The sequence below is a fragment of the Salmo salar genome, chromosome 01 (genome assembly GCF_965601325.2).
Source record: "Salmo salar chromosome 01, fSalSal1, whole genome shotgun sequence".
In the NCBI taxonomy this organism is placed as follows: domain Eukaryota; kingdom Metazoa; phylum Chordata; class Actinopteri; order Salmoniformes; family Salmonidae; genus Salmo; species Salmo salar.
The window spans coordinates 166,224,340-166,249,141 of NC_138291.1; the positions used below are offsets into that span (position 1 = coordinate 166,224,340).

General features: G+C 42.3%; 1 protein-coding gene across 3 annotated transcripts in view; it reads left to right on the forward strand.

Annotated features, from left to right (window-relative positions):
* Positions 1 to 24,802, forward strand: part of LOC106569503 (electrogenic sodium bicarbonate cotransporter 1) — a 110,271-nt gene that overhangs the window by 6,519 nt on the left and 78,950 nt on the right. For all 3 annotated transcript variants that reach the window (XM_082955932.1, XM_082955930.1, XM_014140945.3), the window contains exons 2-4: positions 7,401 to 7,474; positions 10,678 to 10,854; positions 14,432 to 14,567. In XM_082955932.1, coding sequence (XP_082812058.1) covers positions 7,401 to 7,474; positions 10,678 to 10,854; positions 14,432 to 14,567 — 387 coding nt within the window. The remainder of the gene's footprint in view (positions 1 to 7,400; positions 7,475 to 10,677; positions 10,855 to 14,431; positions 14,568 to 24,802) is intronic.

The window sequence follows — 24,802 nt, forward strand, 5'->3', positions numbered from 1 at the left end:
TTGTCACATTAACTGAAAATCAAATCAAAGTTTATTTGTCACGTGCGCCGAATACAACAGGTGTAGACCTTACAGTGAAATGCTTACTTACAGGCTCTGACCAATAGTGCAAAAAAGGTATTAGGTGAACAATAGGTAAGTAAAGAAATACAACAACAGTAAAAAGACAGGCTACATACAGACACCAGTTAGTCAGGCTGATTGGAGGTAGTATGTACATGTAGATATGGTTAAAGTGACTATGCATATATGATGAACAGAGAGTAGCAGTAGGGTAAAAAAGGGGTTGGCGGGTGGTGGGTGGTGGGACACAATGCAGATAGCACGGTTAGCCAATGTGCGGGAGCACTGGTTGGTCGGCCCAATTGAGGTAGTATATACATGAATGTATAGTTAAAGTGACGATGCATATATGATAAACGGAGAGTAGCAGCAGCGTAAAAAGAGGGTTTGGGGGGGGGCACACAATGCAAATAGTCCGGGTAACCATTTGATTACCTGTTCAGGAGTCTTATGGCTTGGGGGTAAAAACTGTTGAGAAGCCTTTTTGTCCTAGACTTGGCACTCCAGTACCGTTTGCCATGCGGTAGTAGAGAGTCAGTCTATGGCTGGGGTCTTTGACAATTTTTAGGCGACCTATTAGAATTTTAGCAAATGGCAGAGCGATTTCTGCATAGTGCATCCTTAAAAGTGCACAGCCACTAGGAAAGATAGTCTTTGTACAATCCTTTAGAGCTGTTAGTAAGTTTCCCAAATATATTTTTCCAAGCACACTGCAAAAGCAACCACGTGAGAAAGCTAGGGAAGCCAGGGTGCAGGCAATCAAGGTCCTCAACCTGCTCTTCCCCCTGAGCCACTGATGTAGGCCTTGACTAACATTGCGTGGGGCAAGTTTTGCAAATAAACTACCGTTCAAAAGTTTGGGGTCACTTAGAAATGTCCTTGTTTTTGAGAGAAAAGCAAACATTTTTGTCTATTAAAATAACATCAAATTGATCAGAAATACAGTGTAGACATTGTTAATGTTGTAAATGACTATTGTAGCTGGAAACGGCAGATTTTTTATGCAATATCTACATAGGCGTACAGAGGCCCATTATCAGCAACCATCACTCCTGTGTTCCAATGGCATGTTTTGTTAGCTAATCCAAGTTTAAAAGGATACACAGTGAGGACGATGGTTTAGGAGGAAAATAAAAATCCAAGGGCCAAAGTTGGAGAATTCCGGAACTTGGTCACCTACTTCCCACATGTACAATCAGACATCACCTCCATGTCAATAGGCTCTTTGGAAGGTTTTCTAGAAAAAGCCTTTTATTTAGAGCAATCAAATAAAGCTATACAGGGTCCTGTGGATTGGAACCGACGCTACGGTCAGATGACATGGAAATAGAGCTCTTTGGCCACGCACAACAGTGGTGCTACTAGGACATTTTAGCCAAAAACCTGGTTGCCTCTGCCAGGAGACTGAAACTTGGCCTCAAGTGGATCTTCCAGCAAGACACTAACCCCAAGCACACATCAAAATCCAGAGAGAAATGGTTAATTGACCACAAAAGAAAATGTTTACAATGGCCATCTCAGTCTCTGGACTTTCACCCCATTGAAAACCTGTGGTTTGAATTGAAGAGGGCAGTCCATAAGTGCAGACTAAGGATATCAAGGACCTGGAAAGATTCTGTATGGAGGAATGGTCTAACATCCCTCCCAATGTGTTCTCCAATCTCATAAAACATTTTAGAAAAGGCTCAGTGCTGTTAATCTCGCAAAGGGAGTCAAAATTATTCCCATCCCTACCTTTCTGAGAATGTTTTTTATTACTTGTTAAACAAAGTCTCTTTCTCTGAGCAATTGTATTAGTATAAAATCATTTCCCCCAAAATTGCGCATTCGATATAGCTCAGTATTTATATTATTTATTTTGTACAGTATTTTATACAGTATCTTCATCATGGTTGCCAGTCATTTTAGAGGTGAATGTATATAGTATAGAATGTGTGTGTCAGACAAGGTGAGAGTCAATCCATGTGGCGGCTTTACAAAAAATATGTCCTTGTGAGGATTTTTTTCATTCATGTTGAAAAAGGAGGAAAGGGTCTTGTTTTTCCCGAGGTGGGAATGCTGAACATTCCACATCTCTCGCCCACCACTGGTGTGGGTATACTGTACGTCTAGCCCTGAACCCCTTGGTGTGTGTATGTCCATCCCTGTGCAGTGTTCCCCATAAAGCCCACCCTGTTAGAAACCTCATCACAGGCTGATTATGTGGCTCCTGTCCTGGGGGTATATGGGGCCCCTGGTGTGGTAGGAGCTCAAGTCCCATGACCCCGTCCATCCCCAGCATTGAGCCTGCTGCAACATGACCCTTCTCGCTCTCTCTCGCTTCTCCCCCCTCCCCCTCTTGTGGCAAGGCTAGAATGAAGGCCCTATCACTCTGTTACACTCTGTTACACTCTGTTACTTGAACCGGCTGCATCCCCTCCCCTCCCTGCCTCAGCCCTTCACACCTTCTGCGTGCAGAAGAAGAAGGCTATCATGGCGAATGCTAAACTAAATGCTAGTTGAAGGCTATAATGGCGAATGCTAAACTAAATGCTACTTGAAGGCTATAATGGCGAATGCTAAACTAAATGCTACTTGAAGGCTATAATGGCGAATGCTAAACTAAATGCTACTTGAAGGCTATGTACAGTAAATCCGTTAAAGATTTTGTACCTGTCTAGAGGATCATATTTGGTACAAATCAGTCCCTAAGTTCTAGACCTCAGTTGAATCTGGTAATGAATGGTGTGGCTTTTGAACAAGTTGAGGAGACTAAATTACTTGGCATTACCTTAGATTGTAAACTGTCATGGTCAAAACATATAGATTCAATGGTTGTAAAGATGGGGAGAGGTCTGTCGATAATTAAGAGATTCTCAGCTTTTTTGACACCACATTCCAAAAAGCAAGTCCTGCATGCTCTAGTTTTATCTGAATTATTGTCCGGTAGAGTGCTGCAAGGAAAGACCTAGTTAAGCTGCAGCTGGCCCAAAGCAGAGCGGCACATCTGGCTTGTCATTGTAATCAGAGGGCAGATACATATTATTTATATGCCAGTCTCTCTTGGCTAAGAGTTGAGGAGAGACTGAAAGAAGAAGTGATGCAGTCATAAGAAACATTATGTTAAATTCCGAATTGTTTGCATAGTCAACTTACACACAGCTCTGACACGCCAAACCCCATCAAACATGCCACCATGGGTCTTTTCACAGTCCGCAAATCCAGAACAAATTCAAGAAAGCGTACATTTATTTATATATATATATATATATAGCCATTATTGCATGGAACTTCCTTCTATCTCATATTGCTCAAATAAACAGCAAACCTGGTTTAAAAAAACTGATAAAGCAACACCTCACGGCACAACGCTTCTCCCCTATTTGACCCAGATAGTTTGTGTATGTATTGATATTTAGGCTACGTGTGCCTTTTTTAAAGTTTTTTTTTAAAGACTCAGAGAGGGTTCTCAGAAACCCTCTCAAACCACCAACCAGATCTTCCTCATCTTTTTAGTTAATGTGAATAGGAATGACCCCTGACCCTGTACATTCCAAGGCTCTCTCACTCTCCCTCTGCGCCTGCAGCTGTCCGAACAGATATTTCCCTAAGTCCTTAAACGGAGCCTCAGAGCCTCAGAGGAAGAGCTGACTTCGTCACATCACCAATGACACCTCAGGGACTCTTGAAAGATTGACTGGTTGAATGACTGACTGACTGGCTGGATGACTGACTGACGTTATAGCCGGCTCTCTGACAACTATAAGATGATTCTCTATAGCTGTTTGCCTGGAATGCATGTAGTAACCTGGAGGGACTGGCTGAAGCCATGGCCTGCTCTCTGTGTGACAGAGATGACGCTCTGTAACTGTTCTTACCAGGAAGGCACATACTGTCCTGGAGAGACTGAAGAACAAACAGGACAAGGAGAATGGTGGGAGATGATGGAGTACAGTACAACCCTTCCATTTCACTCCCTACTATACTTCACAATGAAACTCAAGGCTGCTTTGATGCTGCGCAACACTCAACTCTGTTGAAAGTCAACCATTCCTCTATTCTTTCCTCCATTCTTTCCTTCAAGACTGAAAAACCAAAGGAGAGTCAGAGACCAGTATTTGGCAGCGCTTGGCAGGATGGCACAACACCAGGCCCCCGGCTACTCTTCTCCCCTGTGTGTTTGATGTTGGGGCTTTGCTTCAATGTTATGGTTATGCTCTGGCCCCAATCATATCTCAAGGCCAGATAATGTGATAAGGCTGTCCCTCCGCTGGGGAAATGAAGATGAGATGCTAGTTGGTGCTATCTGTCTCAGGAACAAGTTGTATTCTTCCTGTCGTTGCTTATTTAGTGGTTTGTGTAACAAGAGGCAACCTCCCTCAAACTGTGTAGCAGCTTTATTCTGGCCCGGGGGTGGGGCAGCGTAAAAGGAGAAAGTAAATATTCCCTAGTCTACCTTGCGGTCCAAGGTACTCGAATTAAGGAACAAACTGGATATTCCTGGTGGACATTGGAAGTTTTAATATTAAATACCACATCTTTATCTGCAAAAAAACTCATTTGAACATGTCTACAGGACTATATTGTATTATTATTGATAAGTTAAAGTACATTTTCTATTGGAAAAGGAGGGATGATGGTCACAGTTATGACCTGATCCTTCTATTGATCTGTGTTGAAAGCTGGAGGGAAAGGAAAGGGGGATACACAACTGTCTGCTTTCAACCGAACTGTCTTCCGCATTTAACCCCTCTGAATCAGAGAGGTGTGTGGGGGGATGCCTTAATCCACGTCCACGTCATGGACGCACATGGAGCACCTGTTGTTGGGGGTTAACTGCCTTGCTCAAGGACAGAACAGCAGATTTATCCTAGAGATGGAGGGATAACAAGAAGGGGAACAGCAAGATGGAGAGAGAGAAAATAAGAAGGGGGTAGAAAGATGAAAAATGAGCAAACTGTCTTTGTGTTCTGGTTAACCTAAGCCTACGGGTTAATATTTTACTCTTTCTCCTTGCTCCTCTCCCTGTGCTGTGCTGTTGGTTCTGACTGAGACTGGCTCTCCATGTGGTCTAAACATCTGGTCTCGAAACTAAAGTCAACCATGGGCTACGTTCCTATAGGCCTCCCTGCTCCAGGAAGAACCAGCTGGCTGAGGGATCAGGGTAGAGCTGTAGGCCATGTAGCCCCACAAAGTGATCCAACGCTTGGACAGGGAACTAAACATGAGCTCTGAGCTTCCTTATACACCAGGAACTTACCTGTCCTGCAGAAGGCTTTTGGCACAAACTCTTTTGTTCTCTCCGCTCTGACTGGCAGGGGTATTATCATTGTCAGGCGTATGGCTTCAGGCAAAATACACAAGTAGGCCTATATATCAGTATGCACAAATAGGAAGCATATTACCATGGACACCGATAAATACCTGCAGGACATGCATGCATGCACATGCTTTAATAGTGTAACATTGTGTAACGAGTGTGTAGAAATCCGGCTCTGAAGAAATCCTGCAAATAATTAATTTCCAGCCCGGGACATCGGGCAGGTATAAGCACAGCCACACACGCTCTCATAGACATCATGCTGTGTTTGGTCAGTCATGAGAACGTGAAAGAGTATCTGACCAATGCAATGGAGTTGCATTGTGTTTCTTGAGACCTGCAGAGTTACTATCCAAGAACTTAGAACTGTGTTCTATTACGTTCTATTAAGTCAGGTTCTGTGCCTTCCGATGAAAAGGATGGGCAATAAAGACTGAATGGGATGAATAATAGAAACTGAACTGATTTTATGTTGTCCTTCTCCAGGATACAGGATACTCTGCCCTCTCCTATTGTGATTGCACAAAAACCGTTTGACAGGTCTGAAATAAAGGAAAGAATGAGTGTTAGTCTGTCCGGACGATGCACAACTGTGTGGGGTTGTGTGTATGTGCACGCTGGATTGCTAAATAGGATGGGCGTAATTATGTAGACTGGTTTCATGGGAACACAGACCTGACCTTCAGGCTCATACAGCAGGTTAGTAGAAGTGGAGGAGGTTACCTGTAGTAAGAGGACTTTTCCCTTGTTGCCTTAGAATGAGTACATGAGCATAAAATAACTCTCTTTTGAGATCTTCTACATGGAATCTAATGAGTGTTTATAACCTTAGCTTGATAATCAATCTGTTCATGTTCTTCTTCTCTCTGCATGTATCTGGATACACAATAGACGGTAGGTGGTGTGCGTAATATACTTTCTTCAACAGTGCTCATAACAGATCAAAATAAACACAGTGCCCTTGATCTAGTAACTAGGCTCTTATTGCAGGTAACTGTAGTAGAGAGGCTTCCCATGTGTGTTTGTATTTGTGTGCTCAGAGGTTTCACTCCTAAGTAAAGCTAGGCTAATCCTGACAGCCAGGGCAGATCATTGTAAGAAGCCCACGTGACTCACAAATAAGGACTAAGGTGATAGAGTGAGAGATAGATGCAGCAAGTGTGAGCCAGATGGAGGACTAAGGCTTTGTGTGTTTGTGTCACCCTCATAACGATAGGGGCTTTGGGCTGAACGACGTCCCTAGTGTGATGACACACACATCCTGTTCAGAATGCTTCAGCCTCTGTATTGATCCAATCATGTAGCTCAGTGTTTCCCAACCTGGTCCTCGAGACACCCTGACCCAGCCTTTCCACATATCTGACCTATTCCAGTACAAGCACACCTGATTCAAATGTGTTAACTAATCACCAAGCCCTTGATTAGTTGAATCAGGTGTGCTCGTGTTGGAATAAAACAAATATGTGGACTGGCTGCTGGTGGTCCTGAGGACATGTTTGGGAATCAGTGATGTTGACAGTGGTATATTCCCCTGTTTTACTTATGTTCTAGGTATATTATATTCTACTAGTGTCCTAGGTATATTATATTCTATTAGTGTTCTAGGTATATTATATTTTTCTACTAGTGTCCTAGGTATATTATATTTTTCTACTAGTGTCCTAGGTATATTATATTTTTCTACTAGTGTCCTAGGTATATTATATTGTTCTACTAGTGTCCTAGGTATATTATATTGTTCTACTAGTGTCCTAGGTATATTATATTGTTCTACTAGTGTCCTAGGTATATTATATTGTTCTACTAGTGTCCTAGCGTATATTATATTGTTCTACTAGTGTCCTAGGCATATTATATTGTTCTACTAGTGTCCTAGGTATATTATATTGTTCTACTAGTGTTCTAGGTATAGTCCCCCATTCTACTAGTGTCCTAGGCATATTATATTGTTCTACTAGTGTTCTAGGTATAGTCCCCCGTTCTACTAGTGTCCTAGGTATAGTCCCTTGTTCTCACAGTGTTCCTGTTGTTCCTGCAGGGTGGAGGATGAGGCAGTGCTGGACAGAGGGGCATGCTTTGTCAAGCATGTCTGTGATGAGGAGGAGGTGGAAGGTAAGAGCACTGAGCCTCTGTGACATCCATGATGGCTGCTGTATCAACAATTGGCTAACAATGTTATTCAATAATGTCTCCTCATTTCTCTCAAGCACCAACTCCATGGAGTCAACCTATTTTCTTTCTCCTCTGTCTTCCATCCCTTGATGTTTCGCCACCTCACTCCAGGTCCGGCTCCAGGCATAAGCGACATAAGCAATCACTTAGCGCCCCTGGCCACTAGATTCCCCCCCCCAGTCAGGGTCTCAACTTACTGTTTGAGAGTTAGAATAGTGGAATGCGCAAGTTCGACATTTGGTTGTGCATCAGCAGTTTTTCTTATGTCAATCACTGACATTCACTCAATTAGCTTTGTCAGCTAACAATTTCCGGATTGGTAAGTTAGTCTAGCCAGCTATCTAAATTTTTAGTAATCATGGCTGAATACTGACCGGGGACCATGAGACCAGGGGCCCTGACCTCAAGTGGGCCCCCATTAGATTTTTTTGGGGTTACTCTCACTCCGATATCATAACATGACATAAGTCTTGGCAAAATATGTAGAATTGCAGGAAATTTGCTTTAAAGCTACAAATATTTTGTTCCACCCCATGGCAAAATGGGTAGAATTACAAGAAATGTAGCCTCCCGAGTGGCGCAGTGGTTTAAGGCACTGGTTCGCTGTGCCACTAGAGATCCTGGTTTGAATCCAGGCGCTGTCGCAAGCGGGCGCGACCGGGAGACCCATGGGGCGGCGCACAATTGGCCCAGTGTTAAATGTCTTACTCATGTCGGCCACAGAGATCAGGAGCACACAGGCGGCGGGGGCCCATGTCGGCGGCTCTGTGTTTTCTTCGAAGCGGGCGAAAAATGTGTTTAGCTTTTCCCGGGAGCGAGGCTTCAGTGTCCGCGACGTAGCTGGCTTTGCCTTTATAATCCATGATTGTCTGGAGTCCCTGCCACATGCGTCTGGTGTCTGAGCCGTTAAATTGCGACTCCACTTTGTCCCTGTACTGTAGTTTTTCCGCTTTTTAATTGCCTTATGGAGGTCATAACTGGTCTGTTTGAACAAGTCCTTGTTAACAGTCACCTTGCTGTGGTTAAATGTGGTGGTTTGCGCGAATGCTGCCATCTATCCACGGTTTTTGGTTTGTATAAGTTGTAATCGTCACAGTAGGAACAACAGCCTCTATGTACTTCTTGACGAATCCAGTCACAGAGTCAGCGTATACGTCGATACTATTCCCAGAGGCGATCCGGAACAGACCAACGTTGAACAGTCCTCACCACAGGTGCTTCCTGCTTAAGTTTCTGCATATAGGGGGGAGGAGCAGGATGGAGGTGTGATCTGATTTGCCTCAGGCAATAATACTCTCTCTCTCTAGGTCTCTCTCTAATTTCAGGATGAAGTATAGGAGGGATTAATATTGAAGATAAAGATGTGGAGCAAATAACTACAGGTTTATCAAGCCACGTAATGCCTGCCCCCCACATGAAGATGTTTCCTACTTTAATCCCCCTGCAGTGACACACACACTTACTTTTGCACAAACACACAAACTTGTGTGCACACACATACACACATTCCTACATTTTCACACATTTTGACCAATATATACATTTACATTTAAGTCATTTAGCAGACGCTCTTATCCAGAGCGACTTACAAATTGGTGCATTCACCTTATAATATCCAGTGGAACAACCACTTTACAATAGTGCATCTAAATCTTTTAAGGGGGGGTTAGAAGGATTACTTTATCCTATCCCAGGTATTCCTTAAAGAGGTGGGGTAATATATACACACACACACATAATCATGTCACGTTTGAGTTATAATCGACAGTGTGTACACAGCCATATCTGCCAGCCAGCTCACCCTGTGAGATTCTGTGTTAAAATTTCCCCCAGTTCAAACAAACCCCAAACCCAGGGTTCACATCACGTGGAGCAACACAGTGAGAAGAATCAACAACCAAAAATATCAGTCCCAGTCACATTGAATGTGAAATCACTCAGTCAGGACCAACCTCATGTTTGAATGGGTGTCGCCTTTTGGTGAATGACCCCTGGTTAAACTCCTGTTCGTTCTTTGTTTACACAGCCTGTTCTGCAGTGTAGTTGGCGCTCTGATTTAAGTTACCTTCGCAAAGTCAAGTTTAGAATATAATATTTATAATACTTGTTTTAAATAAGATGAAAATATATAAGGAACATTATTGAAAAGCAGCCTGTAAAATTCCCTTTTACATGACCCTCCCAAATCCACTGTGAAGGCTACAAACAGGCATGTAGCGTGTGTGAGAGATCACACTAGGGAGTGGGGTGTGAGTTCTGTTTTGTGTAGATTACCCATGCCAACCAATACCTACATTAGTGTTTACCAGTACATGAGGATTGTGTATATAGCCCAGAACATTTGGCCTGTGTGTTAGACAGCTGTTAGCTGGAGCATGTGGCACTCTGTTTCTCTCTATCTCTCTGAAATGACTTCCTGGATAAGTTTAGCCTTTTCCTGTCTGAGCTGCTGGACAGGAAGTGGTTGGCATTTATTTACATCCTCAGCGTGTGTCAGGATGAGGACAGATTCCGTCCTGATTGGCCCAAGGGAAACGGCCTTGACGCACCAAGAACTGACCAAACATTTTACCAAACAAGCTGACTGAATAGGCCATCATCAGTCAGTAGGAGTGTGTGTGTGTGCGTGTCTGTGTGTCTGTGTGCGTGCGTGTCTGTGTGCGTGCGTGTCTGTGTGCGTGCGTGTCTGTGTGCGTGCGTGCCTGTGTGTGTGCGTGCCTGTGTGTGTGCGTGCCTGTGTGTGTGTGTGCGTGCGTGTCTGTGTGCGTGCGTGTCTGTGTGCGTGCGTGCCTGTGTGCGTGCGTGCCTGTGTGCGTGCGTGCGTGCCTGTGTGTGTGCGTGCTCTTGTGACTCTTGCATGCATTCGTGTGTGGGGTTTATCACGGGCATTTTGTTCCGTAACAGAAATGCACCACCGCTTAATTAATACCTGAACATACGCCATATTGGTCAGTAAGCTTACATCACTATGGATTCCTTGACATCCAATCCTCCCCTTTATCATATCTAATCCATCCTCATTATTTATCTTACAGTTTCACTTACCCAACTGATATTCATTGACTTTGTGCATTTCTTCCATTTGATGCAAATTATCAGCATGGTAGTCCTAATCTGACCTGGGTCCCCTCTCCCTCCCTCAGGTCACCACACAGTGTACATTGGCGTGCATGTGCCCAAGAGCTACCAGCGGAGACGGCGCCACCGACGCAAGTCCAGCCACAAGGAGAGGAAGGGAAGGCCGGCAGACAACGTTGAGGGGGACAAATCAGATGGAGAGAATGCTGACGAGGCAGCGCCCAACATCCTCAAACCCCTCAGTAAGTAATGACAGCACAAATTACACTACCCAGCATGCTACTCTGCCAGTGCAAACGCATCAAGATAGTTCCAGGGATCTATCAACCAATGAAATCAGTGGAAACAAGTGAATAGAATTAAGTAGTGAATTACAACTAAAAGGAATTATCAACAAATCAGTCGATTGATCACTTTTCACTGATGAATATCCTGATACACTCACTACCGTTCAAAAGTTTTGGGTCACTTAGAAATGTCCTTGTTTTGAAAGAAAATACTTTTTTTTTTGTCCATTTAAAATAACATTAAATTGATCAGAAATACAGTGTAGACATTAACAGCAGGCGTACAGAGGCCCATTATCAGGAACCATCACTCCTGTGTTCCAATGGCACGTTGTGTTAGCTAATCCAAGTTTATCATTTTTAAAGGCTAATTGATCAATTGGAAAACCCTTTTGCAATTATGTTAGCACAGCTGAAAACTGTTCTGATTAAAGAAGCAATAAAACTGGCCGCCTTTAGACGAGTTGAGTATCTGGAGCATCAGCATTTGGGGGTTCGATTACAGGCTCAAAATGGCCAGAAACAAAGAATTTCTTCTGAAACTCGTCAGTCTATTCTTGTTCTGAGAAATGAAGGCTATTCCATGCGAGAAATTGCCAAGAAACTGAAGATCTTGAACAACGCTGTGTACTACTCTATTCACAGAACTGCTCAGTTGTGCACCGGGGCCTCCCACTCCTCTTTCTATCCTGGTTAGAGCTAGTTTGCGCTGTTCTGTGAAGGGAGTGAAGACAGCATGACAATGCCCCCGTGCACAAAGAGCGGTCCATACGATTTTTTCTTCGAGATTGGTATGGAAGAACTTAACTGGCCTGTACAAAGCCCAGACCTCAACCCCATCTAACACTTTTGGGATGAATTAGAACACAGGCTGCGAAGCCAGGCCTAATCGCCCAACATCAGTGCCCAACCTCACGAATGCTCTTGTGGCTGAATGGAAGCAAGTCCCCTCAGCAATGTTCCAACATCTAGTGGAAAGCCTTCCCAAAAGAGTGGAGACTGTTATAGCAGCAAAGGGGGGACTAACTCCATATTAATGCCCATGATTTTGGAATGAGATGTTCAACGAGCAGGTGGAAAATATATCTCTGTCGGCCCCTTGTCTCGTCTGAAATATTTACTCTGGGATTTGTCCCCTCTTTCTTTATTTTGAGCACTTCTGCATTATTTCTTTGTATATGGGCATCTCCTAATGGAACAGGATAAAGTTGTCCTAGAAAATAAATCAGTATAATTAACTACAACGGAAAACTATTTATAGAGCGCAACTACTACCAATGTAGCACAAAGTGATTAGTAATGGATTAAAAGATTACTTTTGAATCCACAGCTAACTATTTCATAATTATTTGCTGAGCTATATAAAACAACTCTTAAGTCCTTTCTGGTGTGAGTGTTTCTTAGTTGTCAGTAAGCAGTGTTTCCCCTATATTCATTTAGCAGAGGCGGGCCACTTTTTTCCCCCTGTTTATTCGGGATAGTCAAATGTTTTCAGTGTAAACTTAAATGACTAAAAGCATATCTAAAGTATGTAGAGATAATGGAGCTATATATTTTTAAATAATAATTTTTGTGAACTATGTCATGATGTTGGCCTGATGGGGGAGGTTTATGACCCCCATAAATACCTTTCCCCTTTTCTCTCTCCCTATTCTACAGAGTGACTCTTGGAAAGTCCTTTGTTAACATAGAGAGTCTTATAACATCAAAAGGGTGGAGAAAAGGAACCATATTTCGGTAATCCAACCAGCTGAAAATATGCGTTGATACTTAAAGAATATGATGCCAGATCAGCTGTCATCTGAGACATTATTACTAATGATAGGATGACATAAACTGTATCTTGGAAAGTCTACACATTATAGTTATCAGATTCACATGGAATTGTTGTGCAATTTAAATGTTTAAATATGAAACGATTTGTGAAAAGATGAGATGTAATTTAGCTTCTTAATGAGAGAACGGTTTGTCATAGAGTAAACTCTGCCAACTCAGTGGCCCCGCCCATGTGAACAGACGCTGGGTGTAAACTATGAAACACGGCCCTCTCTCCCAACCCTATATAAGCCCCTTTACGAAAATGTAACTTTCTGTTCCGAGGATGTTAGGGCGACGGTCTTACGTTAAAAGGGATCAGATAATAACCTAACGAAATTAGCATCAAATTTCAATGTGAAGGTGACGATCGACACGCCGAAAGGATGAATTTCGACTATACCAGCCAGAATATAGCATGAGCTTAAAAGTATTGCAACTTGGTATGAACTTTTAACTCTTATTCACTAAAGAAGTGATACCTCCTAGCCGTTGCGTTAGCGAAGCAACTGTAGACGTGGGCTAGGAGAGGACGAACAGAGTATTTGTTCTACCACACGACGACGGTACTACCAAGTATTCATTCTACCATAAGACGTTCTTCAAAGGACAACCCGGCCTCCCATCTACGACCAACCGATCGAAGCGCAGCTCAGCTCAGAGTAAATATTTATTGCATTTTCCTTTTTCAAATGGGTGGTAATTTAGAATGCATAAGATACTGTATTTACGATAGCATAGCTGCCTACAGCCCGATGGAGACACAAAATCTTTTTGTTCCTCAGTCTTCCCGCTCTTTCATTCAAAATCCAACCCCCTTTCTTTGTGTAACCAGCCGTCATATTTGTTCCGTCCGCTAGGGACGTTTTCCTTTAGGACGTAATCAATGTATGATACATTCTGTGTATATGTAAATCTGTGTGATTTATTTAGTAAATAAATAAACCAAATTTTGTATTGCTGATTCAACTTGTTAGCCAGGGTTCGTGAAGATAACCAAGAATTTACAACTTTCAGATGAGACTAAATAAGGTGAGGATTAAATATTGACTGCTGTTGATGTAAAAGATTACTAGGTCTTTAAGTGTTTATTTGGAAGATAACAGCTCTATAAACATTATTTTGTGGTGCCCCAACTTTCTAGTTGATTACATTCACCTGATTAGCTTAATCAGGGAATATTAATTACAGAGAAATGATTTTATAGAATAGCATGTCATATCACTTAATCCGGCATAGCCAAAGACACGACAACTAACAATTACCTAAATAAAAACTAGATGGTCTGAGATGCTAAAATTTGAAAAAAGTAATGGCAAAATGTATAGAATTGCAGGACATTGTCTTTAAAAACAATTTTTTGTTGTTGTTCTCAGCTACATGACACAATGTGTAGAATTGCAGATGCTAACATTGCAACTGCATCTGAAAAGAATCCTGAATTAAGTCAGTCAGTCTGTGGAGCTTAATAATGGCCACAGTAGGAAACTCTCTTCCTTCAGAGAGTCTGGTGAATAACAGCTTAACAACCTCTTAGTGCCATCACTTCTACAGGTGTTGCAGAACTTTTTTTCTCCTTTTATTATAAGTGATCGCAGATGTCAACACTTAATATTTTACTGCATTGCTCACATATATACACTACCAGTCAAAAGTTATTCTCTATCATCCATCCATCCATCCATCCATCCATCTTGTCTGCTGTCTTTCCCCATAGTCTCTGCAGCAGCAGAGAGGATAAGGTTTATCCTGGGTGAGGAGGATGACGGCCCCCCGCCCCCTCAGCTCTTCACTGAACTGGACGAACTGCTGGCCGTCGATGGACAGGAGATGGAGTGGAAGGAGACAGCCAGGTGAGGAGAGAGATATTCTCTCTCTCTCATTTATTATTTATATATACATACATACACACACACACACACACACACACACACAGTACCAGTAAAAAGTTTGGACACAGCTACTCATTCAAGGGTTTTTCTTTATTTTGACTATTTCTACATTGTAGAATAATAGTGAAGACATCAAAACTATGAAATAACACATATGGAATCATGTAGTAACCAATTAAAGTGTTATATATATTTTAATTTGTTTATTTTAGATTCTTCAAAGTAGCCACCCTTTGCCTTGACAGCTTTGCACACTCTTGGCATTCTCTCAACCATCTTCACCTGGAATTCTTTTCCAACAGCCTTTAACCTCTATGGGCTAGGTGGGACGCGTCCCACCTACTCAACAGCCAGTTGAATCCTGTGGCGCGTTATTCAAATCCTTAGATATGCTATTACTTCAATTTTTCAAAAATATGACTATTTTACACCATTTTAAAGATAAGACTCTCGTTAATCTAACCACACTGTCCGATTTCAAAAAGGCTTTACAACGAAAGCAAAACATTAGATTATGTCAGCAGAGTACCGAGCCAGAAATAATCAGACACCCATTTTTCAAGCTAGCATATATCCAAACAGCGGCGTTTTGTTCGTGCGTTCAAGACACTATCCTAAAGGCTAAATCAGGGTTACGAGCATGGCGCAATTCGTGACAAAAGAATTCTAAATATTCCATTACCGTACTTCGAAGCATGTCAACCGCTGTTTAAAATCCATTTTTATGCCATTTTTCTCATAAAAAAGCGATAATATTCCGACCGGGAATCTGCGTTTAAATAAACAGACAAAGGAAAACAAAGCATTCGGTCGAAGCGGGCACGCCCATAGTACTCTGAGTGGCCACTTGCCAAAAGCGATAAAGTGTTTCAGCCAGAGCCTGCCTCGATATCGTTCAACGTCTTCCCGGGCTCTGAGACCCTATGGAAGACGTAGGAAGTGTCACGTTATTGCACAGATCCTGAGTCTAAAATAAAAAGAGCCAAGATGAAACACTACTTCTCAGACAGGCCACTTCCTGCTTGAAATCTTCTCAGGTTTTGGCCTGCCATAGGAGTTCTGTTATACTCACAGACACCATTCAAACAGTTTTAGAAACTTTAGGGTGTTTTCTATCCAAAGCCAATAATTATATGCATATTCTAGTTACTTGGCAGGAGTAGTAACCAGATTAAATCGGGTACGTTTTTTATCCAGCCGTGTCAATACTGCCCCCTATCCCCAACAGGTTAATGAGTTCCCACATATGCTGAGCACTTGTTGCCTGCTTTTAACTCACTCTGCGGTCCAACTCATCCCAAACCATCTCAATTGCTGAGATCATCTGTTCACCTATTCTGCGTCACAGAAGGACAGCGGTTAGAACCAAAAATCTCAAATTTGGACTCATCAGACCAAAGGACAGATTTCCACCGGTCTAATGTCCATTGCTGGTGTTTCTTGGCCTAAGCAAGTCTCTTACTTTTATTGGTGTCCTTTAGTAGTGGTTTCTTTTGCAGCAATTCGACCATGAAGGCCTGATTCAGGCAGTCTCCTCTAAACAGTTAATGTTGAGATGTGTCTGTTACTTGAATTCTGTGAAGCATCTATTTGGGCTGCAATCTGAGGTGTAGTTAACTCTAATGAACTTATCCTCTGCAGCAGAGGTAACTCTGGGTCTTCCTTTCCTGTGGCGGTCCTCATGAGAGCCAGTTTCATCATGGCGCTTGATGGTTTTTGTGACTGCACTTGAAGAAACTTTAAAGGTTCTTAAAATGTTCATGTCTTAAAGTAATGATGGACTGTCGTTTCTCTTTGCTTATTTGAGCTGTTCTTGCCATAATATGGACTAAGCCTTTTACCAAATAGGGCTATCTTCTGTGTACAACCCCCTACCTTGTCACAACACAACTGATTGGCTCAAAAGCATTAAGAAGTAAAGAAATTCCACAAATTAACAAGGCACACCCGTTAATTGAAATGCATTCCAGGTGACTACCTCATTAATTTTTTTTTACATTTTAGTCATTTAGCAGACACTCTTATCCAGAGCGACTTACAGTAGTGAATACATACATTTAATTTCATGCATTTAAAACAAATAAAAAATTGTACTGGCCCCCCGTGGGAATCGAACCCACAACCTTGCACACGCCATGCTGTCGTTGCAAACACCATGCTCTACCAACTGAGCCACCATGAATCTGGTTGAGAGAATGCCAAGAGTGTGCAAAGGTGTCATCAAGGCAGCTTTACTACATGATTCTGTGTGTTATTTCATAGTTCTGACTTCTTCGCAATTATTCTACAATGTAGAAAATGAGTAGGTGTGTCCAAACTTTTGACTGGTACTGTACACATACTCACTATATGGTATGTGGACACCTGCTCGTCGAACAGCTCATTCTAAAATCATGGGCATTAATGATTATGGAGTTGGTCCCCCCTTTGCTGCTATGACAGCCTCCACTCTTCTGGGAAGGCTTTCCACTAGATGTTGGAACATTGCTGCGGGGACTTTTTGGGCGATTTAGGCCTGGCTCGCAGTCGGCATTCCAATTCATCTGAAAGGTGTTCGATGGGGTTGAGGTCAGGGCTCTGTGCAGACCAGTCAAGTTCTTCCACACCGATCTCGACAAGCAATTTCTATATGGACCTGATGAAAATGGAAAGGGCCTTCCCCAAACTGTTGCCACAGAGTTGGAAGCACATAATCATCTAGAATGTCATTGTATGCTGTAGCGTTAAGATTTCCCTTTACTGGAACTGAGGCCTAGCCCGAACCATGAAAAACAGCCCCATGACATTATTCCTCCTCCACCAAACTTTACAGTTGGCACTATGCATTGGGGCAAGTAGCGTTCTCTTGCCATCCGCCAGACCCAGATTCATCCGTCGGACTGCCAGATGGTGAAGCATGATTCATCTCTCCAGGTAACGTGTTTCCACTACTCCAGAGTCCAATGGCAGCGAGCTTTACACCACTTCAGCCAACACTTGGCCTTGCGCATGGTGATCTTAGGCTTGTGTGCGGCTGCTCGGCCATGGAAACCCATTTTATGAAGCTCCCAACGAACAGTTATTGTGCTGATGTTGCTTCCAGAGGCAGTTTGGAACTCGATAGTGAGTGTCACAGCCGAGGACAGATCATTTTTACACACTTCAGTACTCGGCGATCCAGTTTTGTGAGCTTGTGTGGCCTACCACTTTGCGTTTGAGCTGTTGTTGCTCCTAGACATTTCCACTTCACAATAACAGCACTTACAGTTGACCGGGGCAGCTGTAGCAGGGCAGAAATTTGACGAACTGACTTGTTGGAAAAGTGCCATCTTATGACGGTGCCAAGTTAAGTCACTGAGCTCTTTAGTAAGGCCATTCTACTGCCAATGTTTGTCTATGGAGAGTGCATGGCTGTGTGCTCGATTTTATACAGCAACAGGGTGGCTGATATAGCCAAATCCACTAATTTGAAGTGGTGTCCAAATACTTTTATGTTTATGTGTGCACACACACTCATGCATTTAATTACACACTCTTTGTTTGTTGTGTCAATTGATTCTATGTATTTATGTGGGAGCAGCAGCATTCTCTATTGTCCAAAGTCTAATGTCCCCCTTGGGGACAATAGACTATATAGTAACACACACACACACACTTTCCTTTAGTCCAAGCGTCTCAGAGAAGGAGTGGTCAGTTCAACCATCATGGTCTTACACAGTTAACCCTCTTTGACCTTGGGCCTTCAAGGCTTTGTGACATTTACCCCCTTGTCGCCAACACCCACCCAGCTGTGGTATATCAAAGTCATACTATCTACATCATATTGGTGAAGGACTCATTTAACAACATCTCAGCTTGATGTTCTCTCTGTTCCAGAGCTGTGTTTATCTTCATTAGGGTTAAGTGTTTCCTGTTTCAGTGCTCTGCTAAAGTCCAGGGAATGGCTCCAATATGGAGTTGCTTGAGTAGGGCAGTAGCGTGTGTATTTACATGTATGCGTGAGTAGGAGGAAGTGTGTGTTTGTGTCCATGAATGCGTGCGTAGGGGAGTAGTGTGTCCTCTGGTGAACTACTAGCTCACTCTTATCTGGATGAAACACTGCTCTGTTCCCTCAGTGAACCCAGAACACAACCTCTGTGACCTCCCATGTGATCTGTCCCTCTTCCTGAACAGGTTGCTTTCTGACTATGTATCAAGCGTTTCAGAGTAGGAGTGCTGATTTAGGAACCATTTTGCATTTTACACCGCAATGATTAAGATGGACATGGGGAGACCTGATCCTACTCTAGATCAGCACTCCTTCTCTGAGACCCTTGATACATACGGCCCCAACTGTTTCCAGTATTACATTAAAGATGACAAAATCTTAGTTAATGCACATTGTTACATCATTGTCTTGCGTCTTATATGGTGACTTTATCTACACTGATGGTCGATTTAAGGACTAGTCACCTATTGGAGGACAATTCAATGGAGCGCTTTACTCCCTCTCCTATAGAGGTGATTGTCCCTGAGGCCTGTCTCCTCCCTCCCCTATAGAGGTGATTGTCCCTGAGGCCTGTCTCCTCCCTCCCCTATAGAGGTGATTGTCCCTGAGGTCTGTCTCCTCCCTCCCCTATAGAGGTGATTGTCCCTGAGGCCTGTCTCCTCCCTCTCCTATAGAGGTGATTGTCCCTGAGGTCTGTCTCCTCCCTCCCCTATAGAGGTGATTGTCCCTGAGGCCTGTCTCCTCCCTCCCCTATAGAGGTGATTGTCCCTGAGGTCTGTCTCCTCCCTCCCCTATAGAGGTGATTGTCCCTGAGGCCTGTCTCCTCCCTCTCCTATAGAGGTGATTGTCCCTGAGGCCTGTCTCCTCCCTCCCCTCAAGGGGCCTAAATGGAGGCAAGGTAGTGCAGTTAGATGTCGGAGACGGGATGAGGCGAGGTTAGGTGAGGCAGGTGGAGAATTGTAAAAGGACAAACCTCTTTGCCTCAGTGCTCTGACCGCCACATCGGTTATGTGTGGTCCTGGTCTCAGTTCAGTGACATGTTGTTTTAAGATGCTTGTTATTTACACTTACTTGGCAATGTAAAGAAAACCACGATCGGTTCTGTATATGTAGTATGTAGGGCGTTCATTCACTGCTGTACAATGCAAAGAAAAACAGGGTAATTCAAGATGGTGCTAGGAAATTTGTAAAAATGTTGTTTTCTTTGCCCTTTTTCATTGTAAGTTACATTGTTTTCTACAATATCATAACCTTAATGTACTTGACAGTTTTGATGAAATAACAAGAGCCAAAGAGTTTTTTTTTATTGAGCAGTGACCACTTTTTGATCATGCCTGTAATGGTGGGGAAAAAGTATACAATTGTCATACTTGAGTAAAAGTAAAGATAACTTAATAGAAAATGGCTGAAGGGAAAGTCGCCCAGTATAACACTACTTGAGTTAAAGTCTAAAAGTATTTGGTTTTAAATATACTCAGACACTCAGACAGACATAATTTACAAATGAAGCATGTGTTTAGTGAGTCCGCCAGATCAGAGGCAGTAGGGATGACCAGAATTTTCTCATAATACAGTAAATGTGTGTCAATTAGACCATTTTCCTGTCCTGCTAAGCATTTGAAATGTAACAAGTACTTTTGGGTGTCTGGGGAAAATGTATGGAGTAGAAAGTACATAATTTTCTTTAGGAATGTAGTGAAGTAAAAGTTGTCAAAAATAGTAAAGTACAGGAACTTTTTAAAGTATTTTTACTTAAGTTATTTTCACCACTGCATGCCTGTGATGACATTCAATTCACTCTGAACATGCTAAATTCTCAAGAGTAAATTGTATGTAACTTTTGAGCCATATGGTAGAGGCATGCGGTTTGGACTATTGTTTTTCTGACAGAATTCTCTATGGAATGGACATATTTGTATAAACCTTTAATTAATTAATTAATCATTTTATGGGTGAACCCTCTATAGTATGAAGATGTGTCCATAAACCAGAATACACATGTATTTGTTGCTAAGATTTACAGCCCCCCTGCTGCCATGGTGGATGCTATTGCTGCTATATCTGAGTGTTTAACTACTTTTTTTTTTGTCCTCGAAGTTGGTCAATTTAGGGGATTTGAATCTGGATTGGCTATCCTCGGCCTCAGATCAATTTAAGAGTATATGCATTGATTTTAATCTTACTCAGTTGATCTCAAAACCCACATGGCTAAATGTGAAAACTATTCTTACTAATAAGCAAAATAAATATAATGCTGTATTTCCATATGATCTCAGTGATCATTGGCCCATAGAATGTATAAGATAAACAGCAAAATACTAGTTCTCGTTTAATTAAGAAAATAACCTTTTTAAACATTTCTCTCCTCAAGGGTTTTTACATGACATGTTCTACTCTGATTTAGCCACTCTCCTGTATTCCTGACCCCGAATTGGCCCTAGAAAATGTATTCTCCATATCTGTTCCTCTGGCAAATAAACGTGCCCCTTTTTTAAACAATTCAGAGTCAAAGATAGATCTAACCCTTGGTTTTATTTGGAGTTATCTGAGCTCATTCAGATGAGAAATCAGGCCTTGGCCAAAGCAAGGAAAACTGACTAGTGGACTGGCATTCTTTCAGACAATTGAGAAACCGGTAGTACCTTGATTTAAGAAAGCTAAATCAAGCTACTTTTTAAGCTCTGACTCTGCTGGTTATCCTTCTCAATGTTGGAAAACAGTAAGTGCACTGAAGCGTACAAATTCCTCTTCCCTGCCTAAGCAAGTTCTCTCTGATTGCATCATAACTGAAAAATGGGATAACTGATGCTTTTAATCATAATTGTATCTTGAAGGCTTTATATTTGAGAGAAACAGTGGTTTAACTGACCTTGGTCAATCGACTGCTCTTCCCTCTGCCAGACTCTAGCTGACTCGACAGAATCTTTGTTTTCATTTGAACAATTTACTATCTGTGACGTGCTAGATGCCTTGCTTAAGATTGATGTAAAAAAAAAACACTGGGGCGGATATGCTTGATCCATTTTTGCTGCAGCTCTCTGCCCCCCTTGTTGCTGAATCATTAACCAATATTTTTAACCCGACGATTTTATCTGGTAATATCCCCAAGTAGCCCATGTACCTCCTCTTCAAAGGTGGTGACCCTTGTGACCTAAATAATTCATCGCCCTATTTCTCAACTTTCTTGCCTAGCTAAAATATTACAATCCTTGATTAATTCTCAGCTAATATCTTGTCTTTTAAATGTATTCTAAATGATCAGTCGGGTTTTCGACCAAGTCATAACATTATCTCTGCTGCCTTCCTAGTTATAAATGTGGTTAACTGTATGGATAAAGACATTGTCCTGCCCTCTTCATTGACCTGTTGATCACTCACTGTGAATTCAGAGGCTTTCCTCAATTGTCCTAGACAAGGCTGCATGTAACTGGTTTAAAAGTTACTTGACATCTTTACTAAACTTTAGACATACCACACCTGGTCTCAGGGATGATTAACTCTGGAAATTCCATTGGTCTTTACCGGGTTAGGTAAATCAGCATTTAGTTTTCTTGTACCTTATTTGTGGAGCAATAATCAAAATGTTCTTAAATGTGATGTTTTTGTACCAACCGGTCGATCTCCAAGCCATTCGTTGTCGATCACCAAACAATGATAAAGCCTTGCGTTCGTATTTTATTTTTTTCGTTTCGCGCTGTTGGCGGTACGTGCAGAACACTGTCTACCCGGTAGGGCAAGAAAGCACATCTAGTGCAGCTACAGCCCTACCGCTGGCCAATCAGATAGCTCAAATCAGTGTCTGCACAGTTTCGTTGACTGTAAAAAGAAGCCTCGAACGCACAGCAAAGTTGATCATGTGAGGTTTCAAAACTTTTAAAACCATAACTAGAGCGAGACTCAACAGATTCTCAAAAACTGCAGCTCTGTGCTGTAAGTTCATGTTTAAGTTGATATTCAGCACTGTCAACACTTTGATAAACCATATAATCATAATTTCGATAAGCTTACTTTATTTGCAGCTTGTCTTTTTTTAATATCAAGGAATATTTAACTTTCCCTGGTCAGAGGAGTAACACCATTCATTGGTGCGTGAGGCATAAGTAATGCAGTGGGACTTAAGTTTCGCCATCAGCTGGAAGACTGCGTCCCCTTTTCTCAGCAGAGAGTGGGAGAAAGAAGGGACGGTGAGTCGGGTGAGAGGCAGCTGCTCCCTCCCTCCCTCAGACTGACTATCAGATGCCGGCCATCACTCCAGTAAAAAAAAAATAGCCTACTGCGCTAACCTAATTGCTACATAACTGTTTTGAATTGGTTAAGGTTGCATAGGCTTGTGCTTTTTAAGTCATGTAAAAAAAAATGGTAGATCTCGGCTTGCATTTTGGCTCAAAGTGATCTTGACTCAGAAAAGTTTGGTGACCACTGCTCTAGGGCAATTCAAAAAGCTGACTAAGGACCATATTACTGATGAATGTTTTTTTTTATGACCATGTTTAAAAATATGGCCGTGTTTTTCTTTCTGCTTGCATTTTGTATTGATGTTTGTATTTTATATAATTTTTGTAATTCAGGGCTCATTTGTAAAAGAGACCTTGGTAAATAAATAAAGGTAAAATGTAGAAGTATATTTATTGCTTCGTCCCCCATCCCCTGCTATTTTCTGTGAACCTTGATGAACCCATAACATAGAGGGGTTGTTTTGTAAAGAAAGAACTCTCTCACACTATGTATGTTGTGTCAATTGATTGTATTTACTTATGTGGAAGCAGAAGCACTCTCTGTTCAGTCAAATTTCCCCCTCGAGGACAATTCTAGTATATCATATAACACACACTGACTCTTTCCTTTATTCCAAGAGTCAGTCAGTTGGTCAGTAAACCACGGTCACTCATGTGCGTCAGTTCAACCATCATGGTCTTACACAGTTAACCCTCTTTGACCTTGGGCCTTCAAGGCTTTGCAACGTTAACCCTCTTGTCACCAACACCCACCCAGCGTGGTATATCAAAGTCATACTATCTACATCTGTGCTTGATGTTCTCTCTGTTCGAGAGCTGTGTTTATCAACAGTAGGTTTTAGGGATGGCACGGATATTCGAATACCCGAACGGACGTTAGTATTGTAATGAAACAGGCAGGGAGCAGGTCTCGAACCCTCGACCTTCTTGCCCGAAGGCCAGCTCGCTATCGACTGTACGCAAAAGCATGCTCATACGACAGAGTCGATATCCGCGCTTATAAACCCAGGGTCGTTACACTACTCCCGCCTTTCAAAGAGCGCGTCCTCGCGCTAGCTTGCGACTCAACGTCTTATAGGAACGTGCTCAAGCACGCGCACTGTCGTGGATGCAAGGTCCGATCACTTCTGACACCAGTGTAATGAAACGGCAGGGAGCAGGTCTCGAACCATCGACCTTCTAGCCCGAAGTCCAGCGCGCTATCGACTGTGCCGCAAAAACATGCTCGGGCGGCAGAGTCGATATCATTGGCAGAGTATTCATACAAATATTTCAAAACAGGCCTATTCTTTTTTTAAAGGCTTTGGCTAAAATTGTAATATCTATGTGACATTGCTACCAGGGGCGAAAATCTGATATCCACTTTGGAGGGGACAATTACATGACATTTTCTCAAGAGCAATTCCTGAGGGGGACACCAAAAGTAGTGCTGTAACACATAGCCTACATTGTAATATGGTAAATGTATATTGAGGAACCAAAGAAATAAGGTGTTTGCCGTACTCCTAACTACCGGTACCCAAAACTACACAACTAATCACAACAGCAATACCATTGCCTTTAACAAATCTTAGTTCAGTCACCAGTTTAAGTTGAGAGTGGGGGTATCCATGGCATTTTCCAATTATGTTCCTATTTTACAAGTCAAAAAAATTGAGAACCTTTCATAATGTTGCCAAACAAAGACTCAACAAACTTACCTGAGACTCCCTGTCTCTGCCAGTCTGTCCCTGCATATCTGTCCCCAACTCTGCTGTCTGTGTGCCATCTGTTGCCTGCTCTGCCTAATGACATCATTGTGAAACATTTCCATTAGAATTTCATTTCTTTCTTATGAACATTTTATCAACTAGTCTTTGAGATATTAGGCTACTAGGGTTCTTACTATGCGTTTTGGTGTATTGAAAAATACTCTGATGTCCGTCTTTTATTTTTCTGCCATTTTTCTACCTGGCTGGCTACACACACAGTGTGTAGGTTATTTACAGTAGGAG